At 49.4% G+C, this 18,985-nt stretch overlaps 1 protein-coding gene and 1 non-coding gene across 2 annotated transcripts; one reads left to right on the forward strand and one right to left on the reverse strand.

The window, feature by feature from the left end:
- Positions 1–1,370: 1,370 nt before the first annotated feature.
- Trnaa-agc (transfer RNA alanine (anticodon AGC)) lies at positions 1,371–1,442 on the reverse strand. The gene has a single exon. It is a non-coding gene; the product is annotated as a tRNA-Ala (tRNA).
- Positions 1,443–12,425: 10,983 nt separating this feature from the next.
- Positions 12,426–17,533, forward strand: Pla2g2f (phospholipase A2 group IIF). The gene is made up of 5 exons (XM_050150526.1): positions 12,426–12,541; positions 13,161–13,213; positions 15,068–15,212; positions 16,003–16,112; positions 17,322–17,533. The coding sequence occupies exons 1-5, from the start codon at positions 12,426–12,428 to the stop codon at positions 17,531–17,533; spliced, it is 636 nt and encodes a 211-aa protein (XP_050006483.1).
- Positions 17,534–18,985: the final 1,452 nt, after the last annotated feature.

Consider the following 18,985-nt stretch of genomic DNA (forward strand, 5'->3'; position numbering starts at 1 on the left):
GACAAACAAGCGGTTCCTTGCAACATGTGTGCACGAATGTATATGTGTATATGTGCATGTCTGTGAGTGTGAGTGGATATGCACATATGTGTGTGTCTGTGAGTGTGTACATGTGTATGGGTGTGTGTGGTACAGGGCTTTAAAGCCAGGGCCTGGTACACACCAGTCAAGCCCTCTACTACAGCTGTAACCCTCAGCCCTCCAGCTTCACTAAATTGCCCAGGCCAGGTTTGAATTGGCCATAGCTCAGGCAGATTTTGACTCTGTGATAATCTTGCCTCAGCCTCTCAACTAGAGGCTTGTGTCACCTGATCCTGCTTCGATGGGTCTCTGGAGCTCCAGGCAGACGAACTCTTCCAATCTAGGGACTTCATCTCTGCCCACCTTCCCTTGGGAACTTATAACGTTTCTGAGGTTCACCCATGATGTTGCGTGTATGGGTGGGTCGTGAATTGTGCCTCTAAGTAGCATTGTGGGGGCTTGTCATACAGGCGTGCCAAAGTCCTTTTGTCCTTTCTTCAGGCGACAAGTGTTTAGACTGTTTCTAGTTTGGTTGTCACTTTGGGAGACACTTGTGAGGAAGGTTCTGGACTGACCACGGCACGTGCTCTGCTCTCTGTGGAAACACCAGGCAGTAGAGTGACTGCAATGTGCCGTGAGTATGTGCTTACCTTTATAGGAAACCGCCACACCATCTTCAAAGGCTGCTCAGTTTTCATCCCCTCTGGAAGTGTGTGGTGCAGGTGTCTGGTGTCCTCACCAGAACGCAGTTGTGTTCTCAAACCTCAGATATGCTAACAGAAACCCCCTTTGACTCTTTCTTTGTGTGTGTGTGAGTGCGTGTGTGTGTGTGTGTGTGTTTGGTATGTGGGGTGTGTATATGTATTTTGTATGTTATGTACTGTGTGTGGTATGTATAGAATATGTGTGTGTGTGTGTGTGTGTGTGTATGTGTGTGCGCGCCTTTCTCTCTCCTTTCCCCATTATAGCATCACTGGAATAAGACCGAGATCAAATAAATTACACATATTATTAACAATCTGTATCTGTGAGTTTTACTCTTGTGGCTCGGGCCAAGCATAGATCAGGAATATTTGGGGAGCGCCTGGAGAGATGGCTCAGGGGTTAGGAGCATGGAGGACCTGAGTTTAGTTCCTAGCACCCATGTCAAGCAGCTCACGACTGTTAACTCCAGCACAGGGGATCCAGCACCCTCTCCTGGCCTATATGTACTCATGGGCACATACCCAAACAAGCACACACATACCTATTATTAAAAATAAAACAAAATATTAAAAATATTCAGGGAAATTTTGTGTGTGCACTGAACACACAAAGATATTCTCCTTTCTCTCTCTCTCTTATTTTCTTGGCAGTGCTGGGGATTGAACCCAGAGCCTCATGCATGCTAAACAAGCACTCTACCACTGAGCTACACCTCCGGTCAATGAATTTTCTTTTCCTGTTCTTAGTATAAAATAACGATTTATGGGGCAGAAAAGATAGCTCAGGGGACAAAGTGCTGGCTGGATAAGCTTAAGGTCCCAAGTTTAGATCCCTAGTGCTCACATAAAAGCCAGGCGCGGCGGTGTGTGCCTGTAGCCCCTGAGTTGTAGGTGAGGAGGATATAGGCAGGTCCTGGAGCCTCGCTGCTAACCAATCTTGCTAACACAGTAATCATCAGGTTCAGTGAGAGACCTTGTCTCAAAAAATTAGATGGGGTGTGATAGAGAAATCTACCTCTGGCTTCTACATGCACAGGCAAGCTCATCTGTTCACACATGTGTATAAGACAGACAGACAGACGCACGCACACACAGCTATTTACATTATACGTGATCTAAAGGTCACTTGTTAAGTGTTTTATTTATTTTTGGGTTTTTGAGGTAGAGACTCACTATGTAACCAAGGCCAGCCTGGAACTGGCTGTGATCCTCTTGCCTCTGCCTCCCAAGTGCAAGGATTACAGTCATACATGACCATCACAGGTTTCTAGAGCTGATTTAGTGTGATTTAAAGGAGATGGGCAAAATCAAGCAGATTGCATGCAAACACTAAGTCATTTTATGTAAGTAAAGCAGACTTGAGTGTTGGTATTGGCAATGAGTCCTGACCCAATCTCCCCCCAAAGGCAGCAAGGCCTGGCTATGTTAAAACATCCAATTTAGGACCGGAGAGATGGCTCAGTGGTTAAGAGTACTTGTGGCTCTTGTAGAGGATCTGAGTTGGGCTCCCAGCAACCACAGCTTGTAATTCCAGATCCAGGGGATTCTTGTACGGCCTCTGTGAGCACTGCACTCACACACCCCACACACATACACAAACACACATAATTGAGAAGAAAACCTTTTTTTTAGGACATGCAATTTGCCAAATGATGCTTGCATGCATCTACGAAATGGCCATCACAATGAAGACGGCTCACTTCCCCACTTGGCTTCCAGGCAACCACTCATTTGTTTATTAGAACAGATGATTTTGCATCTTCTGGGAACTTGGACAGAAATGGAATCACACAGCATTTACATGTTTCGTCTGGTTTTACTCTGCGTAATGCCGGAGACTTGTCTTTGCTGCTGTGTGTCACTTTTCAGTGCTGAGTAATACTCCCTGGTGCAGATATATGGAATTCCTTATCTGGTTACCAGTCTCTAGGCTTCTGGTTGTTTGGGTAAATGTTTTCATTTCTCTTGGGAAAGCATCTAGGAATAGAATGGTGCGGTTATTATCATTTCAAGAAAATACTCAGACTGAGGGGGGATGTTACTTAGAAGTGCCTTGCATGTGTGGATGTCTTATTCACTCTAGCAGAACAGAGAGGGAAAAGAAGAGGACAAAGAAGAGGAGGGAGAAAAAGAAGAGGAGGAAGAGGAGAAGGGAGAGGAGGAAGAGGAGGAGGAAGTCAAACAATTCTCCGTACCTCCCCGTGTGCTCATTTACTATTGATACATCTTCAGTGAAATTCCTGTTCAAATATTTTGCTCATTTTTAATGGTCTCCTCTCTCCCCCACCTCCTGTCCCCCTCCCTCATCTTCCCCTCTTTTTCTCCATGCTGGAGATTGAACCCAGGTGTCAAATGTGTGCTCTACTATCCAGCTACACCCCCAAGCTCTCCCATTTTCTTGAGAGGATCTTGGAAAGGACAAGAAGTTAAAGACTCATGGAACCCAACGCGCCGGATATTTTCTCTGATCTGTTGGGCCTTCCACGTTGTATCAGGGGCTCTGTCAAGCAGCAGTCACAGTGATCTTTGCTGGCGTGTGCATTTGCTTTAAAGATTTGATCTCTGTGAGTTCGAGGCCAGCCTGGTCTACATAACAAGTTCTAGGACACCTGAGACTATACAGGGATGCTCTGTTTAAAAAACAAAAATATATTTATTCTATTTTGAATCGTGTGTGCGTGTGTGCGTGTGTGCGTGTGTGCGTGTGTGTGTGTGTGTGTGTGTGTGAGAGAGAGAGAGAGAGAGAGAGAGAGAGAGAGAGAGAGAGAGAGAGCAAATCCCCTGGAACTACAGGTAGTTGTGAGCCACGTGGTGTGGATTTTAGGACCCAAACCCAGGGCCTCTACAAGAACTGTTGCTTTTTTTTATTTTTCATTTATTTTATGTACATGGTGTTTTGCATGCATGTGTGTGTACCATGTATATAGTGCCTATGTGATAATAAGAGAGCACTGGATGCCCTGGGACTGGGGTTACAGAGGGCTGTGAGCTGCCATGTCTGTGCTGAGAATCAAACCTGGGTCCTCTGCAAAGAACAACCAGTGCTCTTAACCACTGGACCACCTCTCCAAACCCTGGGTTTTGTTTTTGTTTGTTTGTTGTTTCTGAGACAGGGTATCACGTAACCCAGGCTGGCCTTTTGCCCTTGATCCGTGAGCCTCCAACTCCCAAGTAGTGAGATTACAGACACGCATCACCTGTCCCAGACCGTTCTCCTTTAGAAAATCCCTGAGCTAGATCTTCCATGTAGGCTGACACACCATTTCCAAACACACGCATTCCTTTAACGTATACAGACTGTAGGCAGCATCAAATCTCCCACCATAGCTAGTTCTGCTGTGCAGCATGCGGGCCATCAGCACCGTCACGCTGTTGCTCAACCGTCCCCGCCACCCTCCCACGGAACTTTCCATCTTGCAAAACTGAAACTCTGCTCCCAGCGAGCAGCGAGAGTTCCACTCCCCTCCCAGCCCCTGGAAAACGCTACTCTCCTCTTTGGCTTCTGTGAATTTGAACACTCCCGGAAGCAGGAATCTATAGTGTTTGTCTCAAGCATTTCATGACAAGATTAATGTCCTTACGGTTCATTCACATGGTGAGATGTGTTGGGACTTCCTTCCTTGAGGCCAAACAAAATGACCCGTCTTCAAAGGCAGCTTGCTGTGTATATATAATGTTCTTTCAAGTATATCATTTATTATTTTCTTTGAGAAAAGTTCTCACATGGCCCAGACTGGCCCTAAACTCAAGATGTAGGAGAGGATGGCCCTGAACTTCTCAAGACTTGGTTTCTGGGAACTGAACTCAGGGTTTCATGGATGCTAGCCACTCTACCAGCCGAGCTACTTCTCCAGCCCCTAATTCAATCTTCTTTTTGTTTTCTGAGCAGTGACTCCCCTTGATCCTCCCATCTCTACTTCCCAAGAGTTTGGGATTGTAGCTGCATGCTGCCATGGCCGGCTTTGACTTTTTTACAATCATATTCATGCAACCATGACCACAGTCTAATTTTAGACACCTCAGATGAAACTCCACCAATGATAGTCACTCCCTGCCCTGCTCTGCCAAACACTCCTTCCCTTGACCCTAGTCAGGTCACATATATATTTTTTGACTCTGTTGCCTGTTTCAGATCTGTATATGAACGAATCACACAACATATTGCCTTCAGTGACTGCTTCTCCTACCTGACATTTGTTTCACCCAGGCTGAGGCATTTACCGACACTGGATTCCTTTTGTTTGTTTGTTTGATGTGACTGTGTATGTGTTCTTGCATGTATATACATTTGTGTGTACGTATGTAGATATGTGTGTATATGTCTGTAGTGGGGTTAGAGGTCACCATTGTGTCCTCCTCACCCCCTCTCTACTTAATTTCTCCAAAGAGGTCTCTCAATGAACCCAGAGCTTAGCTACACTTACTGACCAGTAAGACCCATGGACCCTCCTGCCTCTACCTCTCAGTGGTAGAGTTACAGACATGCACCACCATGCCTGGCTTTAGTGTGAGTGCCAGCATCTACCTTGGGTCTTCACATTTGAGTGGAAAACATGCACTGGTTGAGCCGCAGAATTGCAGCCTCTGAACCGCTCTCAATGATTGGATCATACGTCCTAGGATCTCTAGTCCACATTCATACATCCACTGCTCCGTGCTGGGCATTTCCACCTCACTCTTGGTTCTAATGCACACCGGGACTGTGAACGAGGTACACATTTCCTGTGGACATCTGCTTTTGTTTCTTTTGGGGTGTAGACCCTGGAAATGGAACTTCTGCTTCATATGGAAAACTCCATTACTAACATGCTGAGGAAAGACCACCTCCAAAGCCATGCAAGTGTTCCCGGGGTGGCCACATCCTTCCTACCTCTCTCTTTCACTACAGGTGTGTTAGTGGGTGTGAGCTGTCTCCTCAGGGTGGCCTTGATTTGTGTTTCTCTGGTGACTAATGATGTTAAGTACCTTCCCATGCACTTATTGGTCATCGGTTTATCTTATTTGGAGAACTGTTCAAGCTCCTTGTCATTTGGAAATAGGGTTGTTATTGCTTCACTGTTGACTTGCCAGAGTCCTTTATCGATTCAGGGTAAATACCTTATGAGACACACGATTTTCTCCCACTCTGTGGGGTATCTTTTCACTTTCGTTTTTGGTGTGGTTTGCAGCAGAGAGTTTTAAATTCTGATAAAATTCATTTTTAAATGTCTCTTGTGTTATTGTAACACGATTTAGGAAGTCATCGCCTATCCCAATACCACAGAGATTTCCTCCTACACTGGGGGTTTTGCTAGTTTTGTTTGCTTACTTGAGGCAAGGTCTAGCTATGCATCCCAGGTTAGCCTCCACTCACTGGCTAGCCTCCTCCTGCCTTTGGTTCCTCAGTGCCGGGATCACAACCACACACTACTACCATACCTGGTTGTCTTCTAAGGTTTTATGCTTTACATTTAGGTTTCTGATTCATTTTGAATCAACCTTTAAAAAGAAAGATTTATTTTATTTTTAATTAATTATGTGAATGTGTGGGTATCTGTGTGTGGGTATGTACAGAGGAGTGCAGTGCCCTCAGAGGCCAGAAGAGGGCGTTGGATGCCCTGGAGTTCCACTACAAGCAGTAGTAACTGACTTCTGCTTCTCCTGTCTCAGCCACTGAGTACCAAGATTGCAGATGCTAACCATTATCCTCAGTTTGTGGAGTGAACTGAACTCAGGGTTTCATGCATGCTTGGCAAACACTCTACCACCTGAGCTATATCTCCAGCCATTAACTCAGTTTTCTTTTTTTGTTTAGCCAGGGCCTCATGTAGCCTGGGGCTTCAAACCCTAGATCCTCCTATTTCTACTCCCTAAGTGTTTGGGATGTTAGATGTGTGCTACCAAGTCCAGCTTCAATTTTTAGAATCCATGTTCCTGTAACCATGACCACGGTCTAATTTTCGACACCCCAGATACAACTCTACCGACGGCAGTCACTCCCTGCTCTGCTCTGCCACGCATCCACTCTCCTCAGCCCCAGTCAATGAACCTAACAGACTCAGGTGCTGGGAATCCAACTTGGATTCCTTCAGACGAGCCTCATGCACTCTTAATGGCCGTCTCTCCAGCCCCCAGTTTAAGCCCCCATTTTGATCTAACTTTAGTGGGTGGCTTGAGCCAGGGGTTTCAGCCTCATTCTTTTGGTGGTAGCTCTGCAGCTATTGCCTCTAGATTCATTGCAAAGAGTACTTTTTCTCTACATATTGTATTAGCACCCTTGTGGCATTTTCATCCCTTCTGCTTTTTATTTATGTTTTTGAGACAGGATCTCAAAGCCCAGGCTTGCCTCAAATCTAATGTGCTGCAGCAGTTGACCTTGAACTTCTGATTATAGTTGATAGGTATAACCTCCTCAGTCCTTATAATTTCCGTAAGAATTTTAAGAGGAGCTTGCCAGACCCTTTAAGAAAAGTCTGCTAAGGTTTGTCTGAAAGCCCTTTTGACACTGACTCCATAGATCCCAGGGAGGAACTGGCCTGTCAGTGACCATGAGCCTCCAGACTCACCTCTGTGGACTAGCCCTCGGCTTATTTGGGGTTTATTTGGTCTTCTTTGATCCCTCTGAACATTATTTTAGGTTTTCAGTCTACACTCTTTCCATTTCTTTATCAATTTCATCCATAGAAATTTGACTTTTTTTGTATTTTTATAAGTGGTCTTAGGTTTTCAGTTTGCAAACATCCATTTCCAACATGCAGACATAACAACTGTTGTTATTTTTGAATTTTCGTGTTCTGTTCTGCGACCTGGCTAAACTCCACATATGAATTCAGTCTGTGTGGATTCTACAGGGTTTTGGTGTTGTTTTTGTTTGTTTGTTTTGTGGCAGGGTCTTACATTCCCTGCCTGTTTGGAAACAGTCCGGCTGGCCCTGAACACTCAGTCTTCCTCCAGCTCCCCACTCCTTGGCGCTGAGATCACAGCGTGAGCCACCACTTCTTTTAGAATGTCAAGCAGTGATTTCATTGCTTGAGCACAGAGATGACTTTGTACAACTGGGGCAAAGCTGTGGGTGACTCATCTTCCCGAGGATGGAGGAGGACTCAAGTGATACTGGGTGGATGGATGGGTCCATCTCTTGATCATTCAGAACCATCCATAGCTTAGGGCCTGCATCCTATTGGTGGGAATTCTTCCAAGCCAGGGTTGCCTGTTTGAGAGGAGTCTCACTACGTATAGCTCTGGCTACCCTTGAACTTGTGATCTTCCTGTCTTTGCCTTCAGACTGTTGGGTTTACAGGCAGACACCACTTGTCACGCCTGGCTGGACCCAGGCATCTTTAACTTTACCACAAGGCAGACGGTGCTACGCCTTGTGAGTCCTTCAAGGTCACATTGGTGGGTGAGGGAGTCGGGTTCTTCTTAGCCAGTTTATAAACCTGCTCCTTCCTGTCATCAGATGCCAGTTTCAGTCAAGTGAAGGCACCGTCGTGACAGGGCAGGACTATGAGCACATGGCTGGCAGTGGCCACGGTCAGGCAGGAGTCCTCGTGTGGACCATTAAGTGGATGCTAATGGAAGTGTGTTGTTGTTGCTGTTGTTATTGGTGGTTATTTGTTTCTTCTTTGAGGCAGTGTCTCTCCATGTAGTCCAGACTGGCCTCCAACTCTGGGGAGATCTGCCTGCTTCTGCCTCCTGAGTGTGAGATCAGGCACATGTGTCATCAGGTCCAGGGACAGATACATCCGTTGTGGCTTTAATGTTTTTTTTTTGTTTTGTTTTGTTTTGTTTTGATTTTTTGAGACAAGGTTTCTCCATAGCTTTTGGAGCCTGTCCTGGAACTAGCTCTTGTAGACCAGGCTGGCCTCAAACACACAGAGATCTGCCTGCCTCTGCCTCTGGATGCTGGCATTAAAGGCGTGTGCCACACCTGCCTGGCTGTGTTTTTATTTCTTTTTGTGCCTCCCCAGTTCCTCTCTCTCTTTACCTTACTAAATGCCCCCCACCACTGCCCACCCCCCGCCAACCCCAGTGCGGTGCTGGACAGATCCAGTGTGTGGACACTCTTGCCCCTGCCCCCAGCAGGGGACATTCAGTTTTTCAGCCTCAAGCGTGATTTTGGTTGTGATTTATAGTTCAAGGTGAACTTAGATCTCAATTTTCTGACTTTTAGATTTGTTCTTGCCAAGAATGAATGCTGATTTTTGTCCCATGGTGTCTCCTGGTTGGTTTGATTGCATCTGAGGTATTTACACGTTTTATTTTTAAACCCATTAACGTGGTTGGTAAAATACACATGGGTTCTATTCTAGTGTAAAAATCAAACTTTCATTCCACAGATAAAGCCAACGTGGCTATGGTTTGTTTCTTTGTTTATATATTTTTATAGACTCTGTGTTCAGTAGGTCATTGGTCTGCACTCTTCCTTTGAGCAGCTTTGGTATCAGAATGGATGTGGCTCCATAGGGTAAATTCAGAATTTCCTCTTGTAATGCCAGCAGGAATTCCTGTAAATCCTTGTTCTGGCCAGAATGGTATCCCTCAAATTCACGTGGTGAAGCCCCTTGAACACTTTAGCCCAGTGCCTCAGAATGTATCTGTCTTTGCAAAGAGTACTCTCAAAGAGGTGATTAAACAAGACTAACCTACTTGATTGTACCTAAGACACAAGTAATAAAGGCCACCCTCGCAGTGTCTCTTTGCATCCATCTTTGGGAATAGCTTAGGTTTGTATCTGGGGTTGCTCTCCCACAAGTGGAATTTCTGGGCAGACCAGTTTATTATTCACTATTGAGCTCTTGGAGCTTGGAAGAGGCAGGTGGGAGTGGAGGAGCCCGCCTCTCCCCGGGGAGGATCGGGCTGTCTGAAGACCTGCCTGACTTGCATCTCTACTCGAATTTTAGGGGACAAAGTGGCTTCCTGAGTGAGGTTCCAGGTCTTGGCTTTAGCCTAAATGTAGGCACTCCCCAGCTCCTGCAGGCTGTATTTGTTGTTGTTTTCATAGGCCAGTGATCTTCCTGAGAAACAGATGCAAATGAGGAGGTAGAATTAGAACCCAGATACCCTGCAGACAGGAGAGCAACACCAGCCTTGCCAACAGCTTTTCTGAAGCCCTTGTCACAGGGGCAAACCCTGAGGCTCACCGAGAAAACGAGGGCCTGGAACTCTAGGATTTCCCAGTCGGGTCGAGATCCACAAACCAAAACATACAGGTACCCGCAAGGGAACGCACCTACAAGGACAAATTAAAGCCTTCCCGTGTGTGGTGTGTGGATGACTGATGGTAGGCTGTGAGGGACTTCCTGGGGACACAGACAGGAAATTGGGCGGAAGTGGGGTGGTGAGGGACAGTGAATGACACCTGAGATGGGGTCATGGGCTTGGGACAGCCAGAAGAGGAAGTCTGAAAAGCCTGCGGGGGAAGAGAAGCTTGTGGGGGAGTAGGAAGTGGGAGGAAACAGGGGGAATGGGAGGAAACGGGGATAAGAAGACAGGGCAGCCCTTTCAGACCCTTGTCAACAGGATCGGAAACACTGGATGAGGGGATATTGGAAGTACCAGAATCCAACAGGCCTCTTTCCCATCATCCCTGACACCCCCACCACTGCCACAACCCACCCCTATTCACCCCAGGCCCTGTCTTTAAAACTGAGCCCTGTGCATGCCTCATAGCACAGGTGACATAGGTACTTAAAATCCTTATTCCTGGAACGAGGCCTTGGTACCCTGACTCCACAACTGAGGGGGGCACAGAGCAGGGAAGGGAGCCCAGTGACCCAGGTCTCAGCCCTGGGTACCTGGGTACCTGCTCAGTCTCCTCAGGTGGCTCCCAGAGCCCTCCCTTCTTTCCCGACCCCATAAAGAGAAGACGGTAATAACAAGGACCAGCACCGCACACCCCACTCCCTAAAAACAAGCAACTGATGCTAACACCCAGACTCACCAGGCCCTCCACCACCCACCCTGGTACCATCTGGGTACAGATAATAATTTTCAAAGACATTTGGGGGGTGGGCCAATTTAGGAGTGAGGTAGGAGGGGCTATTGTTGGGCCCAGGGTGCTGTTAGAAGCCCTGGGGTGTGTTAGACGGCTGCAGCACTGAGTGTGGTCTCTACCCACAAGGACAGGTTAAAAAGAGCCCAAGAAGACTCTTGACACTGCAGGTGAGCTGGGTGCATGAGTTGAGCTCCCCACTCTCACCCCGTCTCAGTCACTTAGGGATGCGCGGATAGGTACGTGTCCACACAAAGTCCCCTCACCATTAAGAGCCTCCATCACTGGGCCAGACTTGGGCTCCTCACAGCTTCCTTCTTAAGCAGGCATTGGTGGTTAACCTGCTTTGGGGTCTCTGTAGTGTCTACGTTTAGCTACTGTCTTGCTACCACGTTCAACTGGGATCTCTGTTGTCCCTCTCGACATCCACCGATCAGCCTCTACCCTCCCCTGAGGTAACACGTGATCCCTGCTGCTTGAGACATTGTCCAGTCAGCTTAGCTTAGCGCAGCCTCTGCCCCGCCGGGTCCTCGTGATGACCATGCATTCGCTCACACTTGTCTTTTTGCCTTGTTGTGCCTGCCTTTTTTTTTTCCCTTTTAAAATATTAATTTTTTATTTTTAAAATATGTTATGTGTATGTGCCTGAGTGCATGCATGTGCACTCCATGCAAAGATCAGAAGAAGCACCAGATCCCAAGGAACTGGGGTTACAGATAGTCGTGAGCCACCGTGTGGGTTCTGGTGAACCCGAGGCCTCTGCAAGGGCAGTAAGTGCTTTTGGACTGTGGAGCCATCTCTCTAGGCCCAATTTATTTTTATTTTATGTGTATGAACGCCTCGCCCGCATGGATGTGCCTTCACCGCTCGCATGCCTGGTGCCTGGAGAAGCGGAATAAGGCGCCAGAACCCATGAAATCGAAGTGACGGGCAGTTGTGAGCTGAAGTAACAGTGCTGGGAACTGAACCAAGCTCCTCCGCAAGAGCATCAAGTGCTTTTAACCACAGAGGAAACTCTCCAGCCCTTCTCTCTTCTTCCACTCCCCCTCTCAGATTCACATGTCGTCCAAGGTAGCCTAAAACCTGCCATGTAGCCAAGGATGGACTTGAACTCCTCCTGCTTCCATCTCCCAAGAGCCAGGATTACAGGCATGTACCACCACAACCGGGTTTCTGATGCAGTTGGGTCCGGACCTTTTGCACTCTGGGCCTCCTTAACCCTCTTTGCTTTGTATTTGGAACTGAGTCCAGTCTCTCTTGCTCACTCTAAGGCCCTGGTACAGTGGTCCCTACAGGAAGGTCCCTTGAAGAAAGCACCTCTTCCTTTTTTTTTTTTTTTTTTTCCCCCAGCTAGTGTTGTTGGATAACATTTTCCTTAGCATCTTCCAGCTGGGGATGGTGTGAGCTTCAGCCTTGCTTCAGGTACAGGGGGTGGGGCTGATTCTTGGTGCGGGTACCCCACTCCCAAGCCCAGAGGTGGGCAGGCTGTTGTGGGGTGGGGATTTTACCAGCCTGGAGTGGGGAGGGCTGTGACAGCAGGAGGGAAGAGGTGGAGCCAGCCTTTTCTAGGACACCTGTCACCTGCCTCCTGCCCAAGGGCATTGCCCCAGCACTACCCTGCTGGTGTGCGTGGCAGCAGCGTGAAGCTGGGGCCTGTTCTTCAGAGACTTCCGGGCATATCAAAGACCTTTAAAGCCCTATGTCGCTGGCCTCCCCAAATCCAAGACATGGCAGATGGGGCAAGGGCCAACCCCAAAGGGTTCAGGAAGAAGGCGCTGGTTAAACACCCCACTGGATGGAAGAGGCCAAGCCTCAGGGCCTCTTCTCCTTTCAGAACCTCCAGGTAGGTGCTTGTTGCCTTGGAACGGAACAACATTCCACGCAGGGGGGGCAGGGAGATGGGGAGGGGTTCCGGTTCCGCTCTGGAGTCAGTTCCTCAGGAAGGAGAGCGGAGTTTCTGCATGTTGAGCAAAAGCGTGCCAACTGCATTCTGGTCCTAGAAGGATCTTTGGGATTTAATCAACTCCAATCTGTTCTTGAAGCCTAGAGAGACTGAGAGATCTGCCTGTGGTCCCTCAGCATTTACCAAGCTGAATCTAGAATCCAGTGACCTGGGTCTCATGGTTTTATGTTTTAAGATCCAACTGCCAGGTGGGGTTCCACAACCTGGGTCCTGGCATTCCTTGGAGTATAGACTCAAGAGAGCTGAATCTGGTGTAGGGCCATGGCTTCCCGTCTTGGAGCTGAGAGTCGGGTGCGGGCGGTAGAGGAGATTGGTTCTGGTGGCTCTGCCACCCTGGGGTGTGTTCCTCACAGGAGATGCAGGCCAGGTAAGGAGGTGCTGATCGCAGGGCTGGGTGGCAGCAATTAGGGCAAGAGAAAGCATGGGTGGTGTCTTGGATGAGACCCGGCTGCACGTAGCTGGGGAGGAGGGATTCAGCTTGGGCTTTGTTCTCTCTTAGGTCCAGCCTGGGTATGAAGAAATTCTTTGCCATCGCAGTCCTGGCTGGCAGTGGTGAGCATAGCTCCCAGGAGACCTTTCTGACTCCCCTCCCTCCCCCAGCCTTTCCCTAGAAATGCGGACCTCCTGTGTGGTTCTCCTGGCCGGCTGTTTCCTCCTCTCCACTTCCCTGTCTAGGCTCCAACCTCTCTCCTCTGGGGATGTTTAGTTCAGGACACCTGTAAACAAGCCAGAAGACATCTTTAACGAGCTATGCCGAGCAGGTGCAGGGAGCTGAGCAAGCCTCGTAAACTCACAGTGTTTGCCATCATCGTGGACCTGAGCATATGTATTAGTGACTTTCCGTGCAGGCAGGAGTTAATGAGTTTGTGTGGAGCTAGATGCGTGTCTGTGCATGAGTGTAGGTGTGTCTGAGCATACACGGTGTCTGCGTGGCCCACACGTCAGTAAAATATGGCTCATGGCTGGCACCTAGGTGTATACTTGTGTTCATTGTGATGTGTTGTGATGTGTGTGTGTGTGTGTGTGTGAAGTGGGGAGTTTAAGGGAGTGTTTGTCTATCCCAAGCATAATCATGTATATTTCTTACCCTCATCCTGTGAGAGCCGATGGTTGGGGACCCAGCAGCCTGGTGTTACATATATCCTGTCCCTAGGGTAAAATGCCTGCAGGGGAAGAGGCAGCCAGGGCCTTATGGTGGCAACTAGGTACCTCAAGGTCCTTTGGGGGGGGGTGTTCTATTTAGCCTTCAACTTTCCAAAACTGGGCTTCTTGTCTCTCAGAACATTTTCTTGCCCACAGAGGAAGGAGGTTGGAGGATGTGGGGACAGGATGCCTAACTCCAGATGCAGATGGAGCAGACCAGTGGAGGTTGTTATATGCGTGGTTTAGCATCCAGCTAAGGAACAGACAAGGCTCCTGCCTGAACTCTGCTACTCCCAGCCTGTGCTACCTGGGCAAGCCTTTCCCCTTCTGAGCCTTTGTTTTCTCACCCCTAAATGGGGATAAAACCTCCCTCCTGCTGGTGGGTAGATGAGCGGCTTCACTCAGGTAGGGACTGCAGACCCCAGGCTCATGGCACTGACTAAGTGCAGATGGCTTAGAGAGCCCCACACCCTACACGGGACAGGAGAGGGAAGCAGTCAGAGAAGCAAGAAGGATGAATGAATGGCTGGAGGGCCTGGCCACTGTCAGGAAGCTGAGTTTTGCTGGTGACAGAAGTGCCTTTGCATTATTGCTTGTTCCGTGTGTGCACTGTCTGAGATGCACCAACTCCCTGGCTCCCTTCAGTAGCAGAGGTCAGGAAGGGAGCAGAAAGAACCCAATTCCTGTAACTCCTGACAGCTGTGGCACTGAGGATGACCTCTTGGGGAAGTGGTCTCTGATCTCATTAAGTTGCCCAGGCTGTCCCTGAAACCAGTCTACAGTCCAGGCAGCTCTTGCATGTTCAATCCTCCTGCCTCAGACAAGGTCTTCAGTAGCTGGAATGTAACCACCAAACTCGACTGAAATGCAATTCTGACTTTTAGGATTTTCACCTTAGCGTGAGTTTAGCAGGCTCCACCGGAAGCCAAGCACCTGAGGCAGAGGGTGTGGCTGAGGTTCCCACCCTGACTAGCTCTAGGATCCCCAAGCATCACGAGACAATGTAACCCTCGGCAAGTTACTCAGGGCTCCAGCCTCAGTTTGCTTATCTGTAAAACTGTGTTAATGACTTCACAATGAATACCCAATGAGTTAACAAATTCAAAGCTTTAGGAGGCTGTCTTGTCTGCAGTTGAATGAACCAGATTCGGTCCTCCGAGGTGTGCAGGGAGTGGGAACCCCAGCCTACTACCCTCTTCTCCCTTCGCCCTTCCCCATCCCATTCTCTGGGCTCTGAGGAGTCACTTCCCGCTTCTCTTGTAGTTGTGTCCGTCGCCCATGGCAGCCTGTTGAACCTGAAGTCCATGGTGGAAGCTATCACCCACAAAAACGCCATCTTGTCCTTTGTGGGCTACGGCTGTTACTGCGGGCTAGGGGGGCGCGGCAAGCCCATGGATGAGGTGGACTGGTAGGTTCTGGAGGCCTCCTGTTGGGAGAGATGGGGGACGCTTATGGACAGACTGAGGAGGAAGGGCCAGGAACCCCATTTTTACCTTCTTAGATACTTTCTGTTGTCCATATTAGAATAGCATTTTATGCCCCCACAAACCAACAAGGAGGCACTGGTCTCGTGGTGGATCCTCCACAAAGGCACAGACACTATGGACACCCACCCTATTAGTCCACGCTTTCTCCCTCAGACTAAGAGGCCCTGGAAGTCATGGCCTCCGCTCTTCCTTCCCCAGCAGCAGCCAGCACCAAGTCTGGCACCTCAGAGAGCTGGCAGCTGGCTTCACTCTTGTAGAAGAGGAAGGGATGAACACTCTGCATTCACTTCGCATCTTTCATGCCCCCATGCCTGTTGACGCACCTCAGACCCTCTCCCCTTCTTGGCCATCCAGCACAGTGGGGCTCTGCATAGAGCCTGAGTTACTTCCTATGGTTTTAAAGTCATGGCTTCCTGCCGACCCTCCCTCAGACCTGGTAGCTGGGACACCTGACTCCAATTGCAGCTCCACTCTGGGCTCCAGTGTAGGGAGGGGGCCAAGAGCCCTGATGATAGGACAAAGAGGTAGGATCAAGGACAAGAGTATAGGATGCCAGTTCTCCTCTACTGTGTGACCTTGGGCGTGTAACTACCCCTCTCTGGACTGCAGTTTGAAGGGCTGACCATGAGGGGCTGAAACAGATGATCCAAGGTCTCCACTTGGTTTGGGGGGGGGCTGCCTGCATCTGTCTGCCCATCTCTACCACCTCAGGTGCTGTCACGCCCATGACTGTTGCTATCAGAAGCTCTTTGACCAAGGCTGCCACCCCTACGTGGACCACTATGACCACAGAATTGAGAACGACACTGTGATTGTCTGCAGTGAGTCCCTCCCTTGACACCCTGGCTAGGAATGGGACCTTGGGGGGGGGGTGAGTGTGGAGACCCAAAGACAAACCCAGGATACCCCACTAAGCTTGGATTTCAGGCAATCAAGGAAATATTTTTGGGATAAGGATATCCCAAATGAGACGCATTGACACTAAAAGCTAACCGTTGGCTTCAAATTAGTCTTAGCACGAAATGAAGAATTAGACTAGCCGTTAATTGGGCATGAATTTGAGTAAGAACTACCTTTTGCTACTTGGCCCTTGCCAATCTCTCCCTAGGAGAGTGGGGGCTTGCCTGGCTCTTCCACGGAAGGGAGGAGTCTGGGAAAGCAGGAGGTACTGGTAGGGTTGGGTAAATCTGCCCCTCTTTTCTTTCTTCCCAATTTTGTTGATTTTTACTTATGTGTGTGTATACCTGCTTCTCTGTAAGTGCACCATGTGAGTGTGTGCGCCTGTAGAGCTCAGAAGAGGGTGTCGGATCCCCTGGAACTGGAGTCATAGCTGGTGTGAGCCACTTGATGTGGGTGCTGGGAACTGAACCCGGGTCCGGTGCAATAGCAGCCGGTGCTCTTAACGGCTGAGTCATGCAATGGGAGGCTTTTCTGCCCCGCCCCGCCCCACAGTCACTTTTAAATCATCACTCAGAGGCTTCTATTAATTATAAATGTTTGGCTGACAACTCAGGCTTATTAAAAGTAGCTCTCACATTAAATTAACCCATTTCGATTCATCTATGTATCACCACGTGGCTGTGGCTTTATCAGCCCACCGGCATCTGGTTTCTTGGGCAGCTGGCTTGCATCACCTGAACTCCACCCCTCTTCCTCTGAGTCCTCAGCTGGATTGTTCCGCCTAACCTTATCCTGCCTGGCTACTGGTCAAACAGCTTTTATTATTAACCAATGGAGGTAATACACAGCCACAGTGTATAGAAGCATCCCATAGGCAGAACCATCTCTCCAGCTCCCCCCCCTTTTTCTTAGCCTCAGTTGTCCCAATTGCTCAGAGGTTCCCCAGTTTTACCCTGTGCTAGCGTCACTCACAGGCTGTGGGGTACCAGCCCAGAGCAGGGCACCCTAAAAGCCAGGTGGAAGAAGACTTATGGACCTGAAGTCATTTCTCCAAGGCCTCCTGGTTCCTAGAGCCCCTTTCTCTCTTGTCTTGCTGTCACCCACAAGCCTACGCCTTCTTTCCACGACAGGTGAACTCAATGAGACAGAGTGTGACAAGCAGACGTGTGAGTGTGACAAGAACTTGACTCTGTGCCTCAAGGACCAGCCGTACAGGAACAGTCACCGAGGCTACCTCAATGTCTATTGTCAGGGTCCCACACCCAACTGCAGCATCTATGATCCGTACCCAGAGGAAGTCACCTGTGGATATGGCTTCCCATCGACCCCTGTCTCAACCTAGCCAGGCTGAGGTCTGAGAGAAAAGAGGGTGGAGGGTCTGACTGGGGTCTACACCGGATGTGTGGGGCCACATAGGGCCCAGTGCTGTCCTGGGGCTCCCTCTCAGGACTGTAGTTAGCTCAGAAAACTCTAGAAGGCCAGGGCTTGTCTGTGGCCATCACTTGGTCAGTCTCACATTCAGCAGCTGGGTCAGGTCTTAGCAGGAAACATACGACTTGTTGGGGTCTCTCCTGGATACGGAAAGAAAGGATATGGCCCCAGCTCACCTCCCAGAACCTCTGAGCCCAGCACAGACCTGGAACCGTACTCAGGAAGGCAGAGTGCTAGGCTGAGGCCTGGGTTCCAGTCGTCTCCACAAGGTGACTGAAGGAGTCATCTCTTCTATGAGGAGGACAGAGTGGGTGGCCCCATCCAGTCCTCAGCCAATGAGATGTGTCTAGGCCCAAAGCCTGACCTCTGTTACCCAGCATGCCTCTGGGCAGGCTCCAAGGGCACAGGGACCCCATATACAGAGTAACTGCACATACAGGAACTGGGAGGAGGTGGTCACGCATCCACAGTTCTTCCTACCCCTCTGACTCCTGCACAGAAGTGGTGTGTACCCCATTGCGCCCTTACCCCACCTAAATTCAGAGTGACAAGCAAGGGGGTACCTGGAGCTCTTACTCTGTATGCAGGGAGAGGCTGATTCCGACTGTCTCTGAGGAACTGAGACTGGGGCTTAGGTTGAAAGGCGGAAGGGAAAAATCTCAGGAGACTGAGAGGAAAACTTGGGTAGAGAGAGGGTGGGGTGGTGAAGAAGGGAGGGGTGAGGGGGTGGGAGCAGGATGTAGCAAAGGCCAGGCCAGTTGCCAGACACACATATGGGAATAGCAAGAGAAAGGATGGGACCGGGCTAGTGACACTGAGAGCGTGGCCCCATGGGTCTGGGGAATCTCGAAGGCTCCTGCTGGCAGGTCACCTTCCCCACTGCCCCCAGCCTGTGTTTCCTCAGGTGTGCCTCTCTCTGTCCCCGGCCTTACTTCCCATCTCAGGATCAGCAGTGTCTAGTCCTGCCTCATACCTGTTCTTCTGCCTTCATCCATGTTTAACTCTGAGGACCCAGGGACGCCAGCCCCATCTGGATGCTGAGAAAATTCGCTGGGAAGCTCAGCTTGTGTGGCTACGTGGGACATTGTCACTGGGGAGAGAGGGCCAACCAGAGTGGCAGCAGATGCAGGAAAAGAAGTTTATGCAGACGGCAATGTCGGAAATGGCAACTTTGGGACTATTAGGGGTCATTGCGGGCAAGTGCAATCCTCCTGAAGCTTGCCTCATGCTGGCTGTGGTGTGACATGGTGGTCACCTAAATGAACTGACTGAACTTACCCCGACCTTGTGATCTTCCTCCTCTACACTCTCAGGAGTTCAGCCAACACGTCTCCCTTCCCTTACCTGCCTCACTAGCCCCACT

Source organism: Alexandromys fortis, unplaced genomic scaffold, assembly GCF_014885135.2.
Source record: "Alexandromys fortis isolate MF-2015 unplaced genomic scaffold, M_Fortis_MF-2015_v1.1 scaffold_26, whole genome shotgun sequence".
Taxonomy (NCBI): domain Eukaryota; kingdom Metazoa; phylum Chordata; class Mammalia; order Rodentia; family Cricetidae; genus Alexandromys; species Alexandromys fortis.